At 40.0% G+C, this 14,673-nt stretch overlaps 2 protein-coding genes across 2 annotated transcripts in view; one reads left to right on the plus strand and one right to left on the minus strand.

Moving 5' to 3' along the window:
• The window catches only part of PHC3 (polyhomeotic homolog 3), a 395,745-nt gene that overhangs the window by 230,384 nt on the left and 150,688 nt on the right, over positions 1 to 14,673 (plus strand). The gene's annotated exons all lie outside the window — the stretch shown is intronic.
• Positions 38 to 13,649, minus strand: LRRIQ4 (leucine rich repeats and IQ motif containing 4; the record flags this gene model as incomplete). Its single annotated transcript, XM_081956307.1, has 6 exons — positions 38 to 246; positions 2,505 to 2,701; positions 2,806 to 2,944; positions 5,552 to 5,725; positions 8,433 to 9,582; positions 13,549 to 13,649. 6 exons carry the CDS (start codon positions 13,647 to 13,649, stop codon positions 103 to 105), a joined length of 1,905 nt encoding a protein of 634 aa, XP_081812433.1. The 3' UTR covers positions 38 to 102.

Below are 14,673 nucleotides of genomic sequence, written 5' to 3' on the forward strand. Positions count from 1 at the left end.
ACAGGCATTTAAAAAATAATAATACTCATTTGTTTGTGTTTATTCCTCTTGTTATTTTTTCTTGCAAGCTTTCCAAGGGCCCTGTACAGCTTCAAGAAATAATTATTTCTTCTTGCCTTTGGGTTTTTCTTTGTCCTTGCCTTTCTTCTCTTTTTTCTCTTTCTTGACCTTCTTTATCATTTTCAGGATCTCTGAATAGGCTCCAACCCCTTTGCGCACCATTAGGCCACGCCACCAAGCCTGGACCTGTGGGAATGAGGGAATAATTAATACCCCAATGTGGTTAGCAGTTGTTATGTTCCTTTGCAGATGCTGCACAAGGTATACCGAGATCCTCCTTACTAGAAGTGGATTTGATTCAGACATAAAAAATTAGAGAATGTAACTCTTCTATTTTTCCCCATATCACTCAATATCCTGCCCCTTCATTTAAATCCATGTTTCCTTTATGATAACTAATATTATGAAACCTGCACAATTTGTCTTTCTTTCAGCATTATTGCCCCTAATCCCACACTAATCAGATTATACTTTTTATATTGATCATAGTTTGAAAGGATGTTGTGATGATTTAATCACACTTTTCAATAAGCATATTCATTTTCTGGATTCTTGCTTTTAAAAAGAAGAAGAAGCTAATTACAAAACATCTTTAAAGTGTAATTTCTTACAAATAGTACAAATAGTAAGAAATTACACCCTTTCAGTTTTTCCAGTAGAAAATTGCTGGTCCCTCGAGAATATTCATGGTTGCCTTTTTATACAAACAAGATACAGGTAGTCCTGAATTATAACAGTTCATTTTGTGACTGTTCAAAGTTACAATGGCACTGAAAAAAGTGACATGCCCATTTTTCACACTTATGACGATTGCAGCTTCCCCACACAATCAAAATTCAGATGCTTTGCAACTGATTCATATTAATGACGACTGCAATGTCCCAGGGTCATGTGATCACCTTTTGTGACTTTCTGACAAGCAAAATCCATGGGGGAGTCAGATTCACTTAACAACCATGTTACTAACTGAACACCTGCAGGGATTCACTTAACAACTGTGGCAAGAAAATGGGGCAAAATTCACTTAACTAATGTCTCACTTAGCAACAGAAATTTGGGGTTCAATTGTGGCCGTAAGCCAAGGAGAACCTGTAGTAGCATGATGTCAGCCTTGTGAGAAGGACACACAGAAGTAGTAATTCTGTCTTTACTGAAAGGTTACATTAAGCAGAATCTTGCAAGACTGAAAGTACACCTCTCCTCCCCTTCACCTTCACAGTCCAAGAAACTAGGGAGAGTCCTGCCAGGGTTCCAGGTAATACACCCATAGCAAACAGAACTCCGAGGCAGGTAGATTCCTTAAAGAACAGATGTATTGGATATACCATATTGGCACAAACTGGTGAAAACTGACTCTGAATGTTCCCACGGTTTGCACCTAATTAAAAGTAAAAGTTTTCCCACTTCTCCAAATGATCAGACACATGGTCCAATCAAACTGGCATTCACAACTTCTGGAGGCAAGCTGTTCCACGGATTAATTGTTCTAACTGTCAGGAAGTTTCTCTCCTTGATTAGTTTCCACCCATTGCTTCTTGTTCTACCCTCAGGTGCCATGGAAAATAGTTTGACTCCCTCTTCTTTGTGGCAACCCCTGAGATATTGGGACACTGCTATCATGTCTGCCCTAGTCCTTCTTTCTCTTAAGCTAGACATACCCAGTTCCTGCAACTGTTCTTCATATGTTTTAGTCTCCAGTCCCCTAATCATCTTTGTTGCTCTTCTCTGTACTCTTTCTAGAGTCTCCACATCTTTTCTTCATCGTGGTGACCAAAACTGAATGCAGTATTCCAAATGTGACCTTACCAAGGCATTGTAAAGTGGTATTAACACTTCACGTGATTTTGATTCTATCCCTCTGTTAATGATTTACAGCCGTTTACAGCGTCTCACAGTTACATTATTGCATTTTCTGAAAGTTTTCCTGCAGCCAGCATTGACTTCAGGTTTTCAGTAAAATCACACCCATAACGAACCACTGGTTTGCTTAATGGCCGTGGATTCCCTTAACAACCACAGTGAGCTATTTAATGTCTAATGCAAAAAAGGTTGTAAAACTAGATCGGTCACGTAACCGACCCACTTTACGACTGTCACGTGTTGCCATTGTGATGGGCAGACTCCATTAGGGTCATAAGCTGAGGACTTCCTCCAGTGGGTCCTTGCATACTTTGCAACTCTTCCTCCTATATCTCCAAATCATTTCCACATGTTCTTGCATGTAATTATTTACACATAATCATGCAGTTACATTCGTGAGTGCAATACGAAGTTTCATCCTAAGAACCAAGGATCATAGTATTTTTTTTTCTAGGAAAGAAACTATTGATCCAAATCATGTTGCTCCAACTGTTTAAGATATTAGGGATGAACAACGTTTCATTCAATATTTAACCTATTCTCCTGTATACTTTCCGACTGTCCTCCTCCTTCCAACGTCCTACCTTTATGGCCGTCTCTTTTGTTTGTCTTCTCTGTCGTAAATATTCCCGTACGGCTGACAATCCTTGGCTGAACACCTCCACTGATGGGTTCATCAAAGGATTCCCTTCCAGCGTTAGAACTTGCAACTTTTCTAGGCTGTCCAAGTCCTCTGGGATTTGAAATAATTGGTTGTTATGGAGTAATAGCTTCTGTAAACCTAAAGACAAATCAGAAATTTAAAAAAAGGTGAAATGGCGTGATGAGCTAAGTTGGCTGTGGAGGCCAAGAATTTTCCCGTGTAGGTCTTTTTTTCTTTTTTACCTTGTAGTTGACATATGGAGTCAGGCAGTTCTATAAGAAAGTTGTTATGGGCGTCAAGTATTTCCAGGTTATTCAACAATCTTATGTTTGATGGAAGATACTCCAAGAAGTTGTTTTCGATGTACAGTTCTTTTAAATTCTAAGGGGGAAAGGCACATGTCCATTTGGCCAGGTGTGGTTACTGACTTGTCCAGAAACTCAAGTAATTTTCAGAAAAAAATGTGATGTGAAGCCACATAAAGTTTTAAATGAAAAAAAAAAGGCAAAATTGAATCTGCAAGCCCTTCCACTAATCACTTAAGGCGTTTGTCTCCTGAATCCTTGCCATCTCCGTTCCTTTGCCCCAAAGTATCTTAAAGTCTACCTCCTAAGCAACCTCTCAGGTAAGTCAGCAATCCTCCCCTCTCCCTAGAAAGCCGGTTGAAAAGTGGCATCATCAACTGGTATTCTGATACCTGCCAGGTGGCTGCCTAGCTGTTTTGATCTTGCAGTAAAGAGATAAAACACAAGGATCAACTTATGGGGAAATCACAATTTGCAAACCAACGCTCCGCTCAGTCAAGGAAGATAAGAAAAAAACATACAATAATACAATAGTAGAGTTGGAAGGGACCTTGGAGGTCTTCTAGTCCAACCCCCTGCCTAGGCAGGAAACCCTATACCGTTTCAGACAAATAGCTATCCAACATCTTCTTAAAGACTTCCAGTGTTGGGGCATTCACAACTTCTGGAGGCAAGCTACATCAAAATATGGAGGGCCAGTTTGGTCTAGTGCAGGAGTGTCCAAACTTGGGAACTTTAAGACTTGTGGACTTCAACTCCCAGAATTCCGCAGCCAGCATGGTTGGCTGGGGAATTCTGGGAGTTGAAGTCCAGAAGTCTGAAAGTTCCCAAGTTTGGACACTCCTGGTCTAGTGGTTAAGGCACCAGGCTAGAAAGTGGAAGACTGTAAGTTCTAGTCCTGCCTTAGACATGAAAGCCATCTGGATCATTTTGGATTGGTCACTCTCTCACCCAGCTCACTTCACAGAATTGTGAAGGAAATAGGAAGGAAGGAAGGAGTATTAATATAATATAGTCTTTATTGTCATTGTACAAAATAAATAAAATGAAATTGGCTTTAGCCTCACTGGTGAAAAATTATAGTGGAAACGAAAAAAGAAAGAAAAAGAAAAAAAACTAGTCATACGTTTCCGTGTGTGCATGGAGTGATTGTGGTTGTATTTAAAAATCTGACAGCCCAAGGATAGAAACTATCTTTAAACCTGTTTGTTCGGCTGGCTATACTTTGATGTCTTCTATACTTGATGTATTAGATATGTTCATCACCTTGAGTTATTTATAAAAATAATAAAGGCAGGATACAGAAAAAAAAATAAACGCTGATAATATCATGGTGCTTTAAAAAGGAAAATTCTAAGACTTTGATGACAGCAGAATTCCATCAATCAGTATTTTTACCACACATCTCCAGAGTAAATGCAGAAGAAGGATCTTAACAGCATTTTCTCTGTGGCAACATTTTGTGAGGACCTACAGGTAGCCCTCAACTCACAACCATTAGTTTAGTGATCGTTCAAAGTTACAGCAACACTGAAAAAAGAGACTTATAGTAGGTTTTCACACTTACGACCGTTAGAGCATCCCCATGGTCACATAATCAAAATTTGGAAGCTTGGCACCTAGCATGCACTTAGGATAGTTGCAGTGTCTTGGGGTCATCCGATCATCTTTTGTGATCTTCTGATAAACAATCTCAACGAGGAAGCCAGATTCACTTAACAACTGTGTTACTAACTTGACAACTGAGGGGAGTCACTTAACAACTGTGGCAAGAAAGGCCATAAAATGGGGCAAAAATCACTTAACAAGTGAAATGTGTTTGAATATTAGTAGCTCAGGTTGGTAGTTAGGCTTCGCAATTTGGTTGCAAAAGTTTCATCACCATTCGAGGAGACATTGTTAAGTGGGTTTTGAATTGTGCTCGTCTGTCAAAAGAAATGATCAAACAAGCCATTTGTTCTGACAGATGAGCACAATTCAAAACGCACTGACAATGTCTCTTCGAAAGGTGATGAAACGTTTCCAACCGAATTGCCAAGCTTGGAGCTCAAACTAACAGCATCACTTAACAACTGTCTTGCTCAGCAACAGAAATGTTTGGCTCAATGGTGGCTATAAGTAGAGGACTACCTGAACAGAATCCCCTGACTGATGCCAATCTCAGTTCTGCACAGCATTTGCAGCCAAAGCGTCCTATAACTTTATCAGGGTAGGCTTTGGGGTTTTTTTTTTAAACAAGAAGAATGCTGCTCACTTTGAACACTGAAAACTTGCTGACTGCTTAGCTTCAGTGGCATCATCAGCATTTTTTCTTTCTGCAAAGAATGACTAATAAGTATGCATACGTGTCCTTTATTTTTTTCTAATTACTGCAGTGAACAATAACCTGAGAAATGGGGAACATGGAGAACAAGTCGGATGAAAACTTTATACAATCTTGATCTTAGCCAAAAGTCCAAGAGACAATGAATCGATGTTTCTCAACCTCACCAACTTAAAGATAGGTGGACTTCAACTCCCAGAATTCCCTAGCCAATATGGCTAGGGAATTCTGGGAGTTGAGGTCCACCTATCTTAAAGTTGCTGATATAGATAAACCCTGTCTCAATGAACAGTTTTCCAGGCCTGCTGTTTACATTGCAAATGTCTTTACTTCAACGTGTATGCTAGTACTTTTTCTTACCTGCAATTGGCTAATATTCTCTGGTAACTCTGTTAATTTGATCCCTCTATCTTGTCCGAGGTAGAGTGTCTCTAGTGATGCAATGTGGAATATTTCTTCAGGGAACGAGATGAACCTGTTGCCGGTTAGACCAAGGCTTTTTAGCTGACAAAGCTTATTTACGGCTGGAGGTATCTTGATGTTTTCAAAATACAGATTTGGGAAAACACATATTATTCAGTTTGTACATTTTAAATGGGTTCTAAAAGTTGAATGAATTGCTCAATGATTACCAAGTACCCTTTCGTATGCCAGTATCTTCTAGAACAAGGAAACCACCGAGGTATCTACAAATGATTCACAAACCTCAAGATGACAGCTTTGACCACCTGATTATGGCATTCCTCTTAACTTTCTTCTGGCAGCCATCCCTGGAGACTACAAACAGAGTTGAATTCTTCAAGATTCTAAAAGTTATTCTCTTTCTGCTTTTTAAGCTTCTTTTTCCCTAATGACCCTCAATATGTAATGCCTGTTGAGTCTTCTAGTACCTTAAGAAAAAATTAATAACTCCAGCTGAAATATAATAATAAAAAATGATGTCTTTTTAGAAGACCCCAGGATATTTTATTCTGCCTGGAAATGTGAATCAAGACATCAGTCACCAGAAGTGCTATTATTCATTCATTTATTTATTCAAATGAAAATTACAAATTTGAACAAGCAAAATGAAAAGAAATTAAAATGTGATAGGGATAATAGCGCACTTATGCGGGACTCTCTTAGGTGCTTTTTCAGGAGGCAACTAGACTTTCTTTCTTTTCTTTCTTTTGAAAAAAGAAAAAGAGGCTCTGAGCGGAAGAAGCTTCTTGGATGAGAAGCGAAACATCTTCAAAAGAAAAAAGAAAGTCCAGTTGCCTCCTGAAAAAGCACTTTTGGGACAACAATGACTTGGAAGACTGAGAATTTCTACAGGCTCCCTTAGGAAGTTCTTAAATAAAGGGTGAGGTCCACAGAAATTAAGTTAGAATTAAAAAATAAAAGTTAGTAGTTGAGGCAACTGCATTGGATAAAATATTCCAGACAACTAAGTTACAAAAATTGATTTTTTTGCAATTGAGCTTAAGATGATTTACTGTATATTAAGTTTAAAACGATTGTTCACACACATTACACTACGATTAAAACCAAAGAAGCCCTTTATAGGTAAAATTATATTATGTACAATTTTATATGCAATACTTATCGGATATGTATATGTTGGGAGCTCAATTCAACTACAGTTTTCAACCGACTGGCAATCACAAGATTTGTTGCCCTAATACAGGGCTCCACAACTCCTGGACTTTGGTCGTGATCTATTTGGATTTGGGCTGTGTGAGTGGATGGCTGGCGGGTGTGAGCAGCAGGCCAGCTGGCACTCATGCGTGTACGTGCCAGCCCACTGCTTGTGCAAATTGAGCTGTATGTATGCGCACCGGCCTGCCACTCACTTGGTTCAATGCCCCTCTCACTCCCTAGCTGGGCCGCGAAGCCACAAAGATTGGGGACTGCTGCCTTAGTAGATCTGGAAGAGATGAGAATGCTCTTGGGACAGGTTTCTAAAAACACATTTCATGGAGGTCCATCAGGGTGGTGTTGGAACGAAAATCCATCTGGTTCAGTTCCAAGCTGGGAGAGAAAGGCGCTGGAAATAAAATGGAATCTGGAGGCTGATTGGAAAGAAGGTCCATTTATTGATAAACAGGACCACCAGGGTTTGTGGTTCTGGGGCAGCAGACCAAAATGGAATGGAGAGTGGGTGGGTTTTATATCTTTTGGATCCCTGCAGATGGATTTCCCTTCCAACGGTGGCCTACCACAGGCTGAAGGAAACTGCAAGGTATGGTCCAAAGGCTTTGCAGCCATAATGGCACTGTGAAAGCTCCACCAATTTTGTGTGTCCCACATGAAACAACACCTAACAAACAGACGGAGCAATCTTGACAGGGGCTGCTACAAAGAAGAGGGAGTCAAACTATTCTCCAAAGTACCTGAGGGTAGAACAAGAAGCAATGGGTGGAAACTAATCAAGGAGAGAAGCAACCTAGAACTAAGGAGAAATTTCCTGACAGAACAATTAATCAGTGGAATAACTTGCCTCCAGAAGTTTTGTATGCTCCAACACTGGAAGTTTTTAAGAAGAGATTATATAACAATTTATCTGAAGTGGTATGGGGTTTCCTGCCTAAGCAGGGTGTTGGATTAGAAGACCTCCAATGTCCCTTCCAACTCTGTTATTCTATTCTGTTTATGATTGCAACCTGTGGGCACCCCTGCACAGGCTCCTCACATTTATTAACTCAAGTCGGCATATTTCCTCAGCCCTATGTGTGGGAAGAGAGCTGAGCTAACAAGCAGATCTGGCCACCTCAGCTCAAGTGCAAAGAAAAAACATTAATTTCTGACTGCACTTTTAAATACAATATAATATGTTGTTACAAAAGGTTGTTTAAAATTAAGGGGATAAAAAAGCACACCCATTGCAACTATTATTATGATTATTTTACTTGCCAAAAAGCATACGTTCCCATTTTTTTAAAGATGAAAAGTATATGTTTGTGTGTGTGGAATTGCTGGTTTAACTGAGTGGTCCTTATATTTTCTAAATGTTTATTTTGTGTTTGACAATTTAAACTTTGAGAAGTGCCCCTGGCAAGTAAGATTCTGCACTTTTACCTCTATACATCTTTTATACTTTTAGGCACACCCGGCAAAATCTATCAGTGGTATTCAGTCATATAAATCTGGTAACAATCTACAATTATTGATCCTTTAAAAAAATATTTAAGGATATTTTAAAGTGATTTTTAATTTACTATGGGAGGTGTCTGAGTAGCATAGAAATGTGATGGAGAAATACCTGACTTATCCGATTGTCGTCCAGGGACAATATCTCCAGATTTTCCATTGCACAAATCTGTGCTGGAAATTCCTCCAGAAGATTTTGACTTAGATCTAAAATTATTGTATTGATTAGTTTTCCAAAAGAAGGGTGTAACACTTTCAGGCCACAGTTCTTCATGTAAATGATAGTAAGGCATTTCCAGTGTCGTATTGGACGTGGGAAACTAGCCAGGGTGTTTCCCGATATGCTAAATTCCTTCATTCCTGTCAATTGCTTCAAACTTAGCGGGAGTTTGTACAATTGATTTGTGGACAAATCAAGGACAGACAGTTTGCAACACTTGCTCAGGGAATCGGGTACCATTGTCAGCTTGTTACAGGCAAGATAAAGCTGAGATAAATTCTGTAGGGATGAAATTTCATCTGGAATGACACTCAGATTATTTTTCTGAAGGTCTATAATTTCTAGATTACGCAGTTGGCAAAGTTCCACGGGAAAATGTTCAAATTCATTCTCTTTTAGATAGAGCTCTTGAAGTTTGATAAAATTCACTATTTCCTTGGGAAGACATTTTAGATTGTTGTTAGAGAGTCCCAGCAGCTTCAAGTGATGAAGACGTTTGCAGATTTCCATGGGAAATTCATCCAGATTTAAATCATAGAATCTGAGATGAGAAAGGGACTGTATTTTACTGATGACGGTAAGAGCATTGTAAGGAAGTGGATTACTGCTGAGATCCAGGCTTCGGAGACATTTCAGTTCTCCCAGTTCCTCGCATAGCTCTGATATCCTATTCTTATTCAAATAAAGAACCCGTATATTCTTAAGGTTACTTATTGCTCCTGAGATGCTACAAATTTCATTTCTTTCCAGATGTAGTTCCTCTAGATCTTCCAGCTCAAACACTTGCCATGGGATGGTTTTCAATTTCCTGTTGGCTAAATCAACGAAAAAAATTCTGTCTGTGATCTGCACTGGGACCAGAATTTCCTCCTCCGATTCTTTGCTTCCCAAAACTTCGTATATTATCCTTTCAACTTGATTCAAATCCCCTTCCTCTGATGTTGCCAGGTTTTCACATTCTACAATGGCAGGGAAAAGTTCGGAGCGGAGAGCAGATACTTTTGCACTATACGAGCTCTTGCAGACACTGAGCGGAAAGTATCTGTTTTCCCAGAAGGAGAAAGAGAAATACGTTTTTCAGCCATGTCTTAAAATACAGGAGGTCCTCAACTTACAGCTATCTGTTTAGCAGCTGTTCAACGTCACAATGGCATTGAAAAAAATGACATGGCCAGGGATGGGCTTCAATTTTTTTTTAGCAAGGGGCTCTCTGCCTGGTTACTGGGTGGGCATGGCCGTGGTGGATGTCAGCCTCCTGCACCACAGGGTGGGGGAGAGGCATTTTTTCCCCTCTCCGGACTCCGGAGGCTTTCTTTGAGCCTCCGGGAGTGCAGAAAAGGCTCCGGAAGCCTTCTGGAGGCCCTTTCTGGCTTTCCCGAACTTCCAATAGGCCCATTTTTTGCCTTCCCGGAGCATCTGTGCGTGCCCTTCACTTACCTGCATCCAAAATAGGCCACGTGGGGACTCCTGGGAGGGGAGGGGTGGGCGGGGTCAGCCAGGAGTGGGATTTGGGGGTTCTCCGAACTGCAAAGAATCTTAGCTAGAAGTTCTCCTGAATCCCTGAGAACCCCCAGCAGCCTACCTCTGCTATGACCAATTCTCACATTTACAATGGACACAGCATCACATGATCAAAATTCAGGCACTTAGCAACCAGCATAGATTTATTATGATTGTTGCAGTGTCCCAGGATCACGCACTCTTGTTCTGCGAACTTTCCCAAGTGATTTTCGACATGCAAAGTCAACGGGGGTGGGGGTGGGGGTGGGAGGGATGAATTCATTTAATGACCATGTGATTTAGTTAACAATTGCAATGTTTTGCTTAAAGCCACGGCAAAAAAAAAAAGACCATAAAATTGGACACAACTCCCTTATCTTAATTTACTGCCTTGCTTAGCAATGGAAATGCCTTTGATTTGTTGTCCTAAATAAGGGATTATCTGTACTTAAAATATTGCATTACTCCATTCTACAAAAAAAAGGTGTGATCTACAATTAATGGACCCAGTAACCAATGAAAGAGGTTTTATAAAAAGAGATTTGAACCATTTTTTAAATATTCTGTGTATCATATAAAGCAGGGGTGTCCAAACTTGGCAACTTTAAGATTTGTGGACTTCAACTCCCAGAATTCCCCAGCCAGCTCTGCTGGCTGGGGAATTCTGGGAGTTGAAGTCCACAAGTCTTAAAGTTGCCAAGTTTGGACACCCCTGATATAAAGAATGAGATACGTAACAATTTTTGACATATTTTGCCTAATGAGGAAGACATTTCTCCCCTTTCTACACAACCATAAAGTTAGTTTCAGCTACTCACAATAGATGAGGTGCACATAAAAGAGGAAAACCCTTTTTCTTTTCTGGAAATAGGAACAGTAATTATTTTTTTTATCCCTGCAAGCCTCCACTTGCTTCCTGACATAACTGCCGGATTCTAGGATGTTTGCCTTTTTCAAATAAAGATTGAATCTGATTCGCTGATGTCCCACTGATGTCATCAACTAAGCCATTAACGGTTGACATTCGTACTAAAGACTAAGGATAGGCAGAAACTGATATTAAGGAGGTAGAAAAAGAACAAAATGATCCTCTCCACCTCATCCCACCTAAGTTCCCCCATGGGCAGTTCCAAATCAACCTCAGATTCCAAGGTATCGTTATAGAAAAATGTTGGAAATAAAGCCGGTAGATCAATAGAAGCTTTGCATATACTAAATGATTTAAATGTTGGTTTTCTTGAGCTGATATACAAGAACCCAAACTTGAGAGCTAAATCATTCCTAAGGTAGCTTATAACAGTACAATTGTCCTGAGAAACTGACAGGTAGAATCTCAAAGGTGCTTTTTTCAAGAGGCAACTGGACTTTCTGGTTTTGCTTTGAAGATGTTTCACTTCTCATCCAAGAAGCTTCTTCAGCTCTGACTGGATGGTTGGGAATGAAAGGATTTATACTCCTTGTATTTATACTCCTACATCCAGCTGTCTGCAAGGAGTATAAATCCTTCCATTCCTCACCATGCAGTCAGAGCTGAAGAAGCTTCTTGGATAAGAAGTCTTCAAAGAAAAACCAGAAAGTCCAGTTGCCTCTTGAAAGAAAGCACCTTTGGGACAACCATGATCTAGCTTAAGAGAAAGAAGGACTAGGGGAGACATGATAGCAGTGTTCCAATATCTCAGGGGTTGCCACAAAGAAGAGGGAGTCAAACTATTCTCCAAGGCACCTGAGGGTAGAACAAGAAGCAATGGGTGGAAACTAATCAAGGAGAGAAGCAACTTAGAACTGAGGAGAAATTTCCTGACAGTTAGAACAATTAATCAGTGGAACAGCTTGCCTCCAGAAGTTGTGGATGCCCCAACACTGGAAGTCTTTAAGAAGATGTTGGATAGCTATTTGTCTGAAACAGTATAGGGTTTCCTGCCTAGGCAGAGGGTTGGACTAGAAGACCTCCAAGGTCCCTTCCAACTCTACTATTGTATTGTATTGTATTGTATTGTATTGTATTGATCTCGATGACTGAGAATCTCCAAAGATATTTGACAGGTAGCATTGGAAAACTGTGAGGAATCCAGTTTGCATAGGAGAAAAATCTGATTTTCTTTCATTAATTTTACTCCGCTTCACCTTAGATTTCTACAACCACGTGACCTTGAGGTGCACAGAGATTGCACTTCAAAAACAGGATTTGCACCAGTGGTTTAGATGGATGGAGAAGCTTTATGTTGTCCGTGCTGGATGATGGTCCTGATTCAAAGGGGAAAGGTGGTTTGAATCGTATGTGGCCAAACATTGCAGCCATTGGCAATTCAAGTATCCGTATGTTTTCCTGGGCGAGGCCACGAAAGGATTCATCGAATTTAATGAGGGCAATTATTTCCTTTAATTGCATGAAAGGTCCCTGGCAGATTTGACCATTCAATATTGAGATACGACATTGGGACAGAGACACAGGACAGAATTATACATTTGGGTGCATATTGCCAGATTGGATGGTGTGTCTCCTATCACCTCCTATCCAAGCACTAACAATATTGTGTAGTGGGCTTCAGTAGGCAAGAACCAGACCAGCATAGCTGCAACAGCATTCATTAATTCAAAAATGGGACTGAGGAACTGCAGGCAAAAGCCTCTGATTTATACTCTAGGCCCACAGGGCCTTAACCAATCACAGAACTAGAAAAAGCCCGCCCAAATATAAATGTTCTAGATTTCCCTCCAAAACAGTTGGGGTCATCTAAAGCAGGGGTGAAATACTCCCAGTTCAGCCGAATCGGTAGGGACAATTGTCCTTGGTTCTGGGAACTGGTAGTAAAAAAAAAAAAAAGCTTCCGAGGAATGTGTGGCTCAGCTGTGAGCAATGCTATTGTCGGAAGCTCTCCCCCCCCACACTTTTTAAAACATTTTTTTTCCTGCCGGTTCAGGAAGAAATGCTTTAAAAGGGGGGGGGGGCTGCGAAAAAGAGAAGGGGGGAGGGAAAAAGGAGGGGGAGGAAGGACCACAAACCTGGCACTAGATGCAGCTTCAGAGGATACCTTGAAAGAGCACAGCAATTTGGGGCTGGAAGAGATCTGGAGGTCATCTAGTCCAACCCCCTGTTCCAGCAGGACATTCTTAAAGTGAATTTCTGTCTTTTGACCCCTCCCCCAGTCACATGACTACATAGCCATGCTCACCCAGTCACATGACACCACCGCCAAGCCACGCCCACAGAACTGGTAGGGGAAAAAATTAGATTTCACCACTGATCTAAAGGTTAGTTTCACTTTAGCAGAGTGAACAGTTAGGGTCCTCTAAAGGTTAATTTCACTTTAGCACAGTTGACACAACTATATACATTCAATAGGTAACAAACAAGTTTTTTAAAAAAAAGTTTTCTCTTTTCAATAGGCTGACAGCATAAAGCAAGAGTTACATTTGGATTCCCATCTGTATGGAAAACCAACAAAATTACAGTTAGATAAGGAATGGTTGTAAAGTATTAATAGCTACTGAAATCCAGAGTTCTTACTCTGTTGATCGGGCTTTCCTGTAGGCTGCTATTTTAGATTGAGTCACATCTGAATATCGATTCGAAGTCAGATTGATACTTCCCTCTGAAGCACTGGTCATGTTCATAAATTCTTTCTCTTTCTCTGTGGAGGTAGAACCAATAAAAAGCAGATAGTTGCTTGGCTTACTGCTTTTCTTAAGCCTCCGGTGCATCCCTTTTGTGCATCCTCTAATTATTACAAAACAAAAAATAAATCATGACATACATCAATGTGATTTGAGCTGCTGTCACTGCAGTTTAGCCAATAGGAAATATATACATATAAATGTAATGAGCAGGGAAGGTGAGCCAGATGAGTGCTTGCTGATTTTCCAATAGATTATTGGTAAAAACTTCAAAATTTAAAATTATTCTGGCAATTGCCAGGTTCTCTCAGCTTGTAAGGCAAAATACATACATACATACATACATACATACATACATACATACATACATACATACATACATACATACATTTGCCAGGATCCAAAGATACAGATAAGCACATTATAGTAAAACTATGAAGCCATTCTAACAACTGTTATATATCAAATGGGAGCTCTATTTACACTGTCATCAGTATTCCGTTCTTCACTTTTTTCCATTTAATAAAGTGATATTTTCAACATACTTTTCCTCTGGTCTTTGCTTTGATCTTGTACTAATTTGCTGATCTAGTAATGGGTGGCTTAATTTTTAGAAAGAGATGCTTCATAGAACGTCTCTGCACTGCAGAAACAGACAAATAAATGTTTCTTCTCAATTATCAGAGAAGACCACAAAAACAGGGATCTCTTGACAGAATAGAACAGAATAGAATAGAATAGAATAGAATAGAATAGAGTTGAAAGGGAACTTGTAGGTCTTCTAGTCCAACCCCCTGCTTTGGCAGGAAACCCCACACACCACTTCAGACAAATGGTTATCCAACATCTTCTTAAAAACTTCCAGTATTGGAGCATTCACAACTTCTGGAGGCAAGTTGTTCTACTGATTAATTGTTCTAACTGTCAGGAAATTTCTCCTTAGTTCTAAGTTGCTTCTCTCCTTTGATCAGTTTCCATCCATTGCTTTTTGTCCTATTCTCAGGTGCTTTGGAGAATA

Source organism: Natrix helvetica, assembly GCF_964273705.1.
Source record: "Natrix helvetica genome assembly, chromosome: 5".
Lineage (NCBI taxonomy): Eukaryota > Metazoa > Chordata > Lepidosauria > Squamata > Natricidae > Natrix > Natrix helvetica.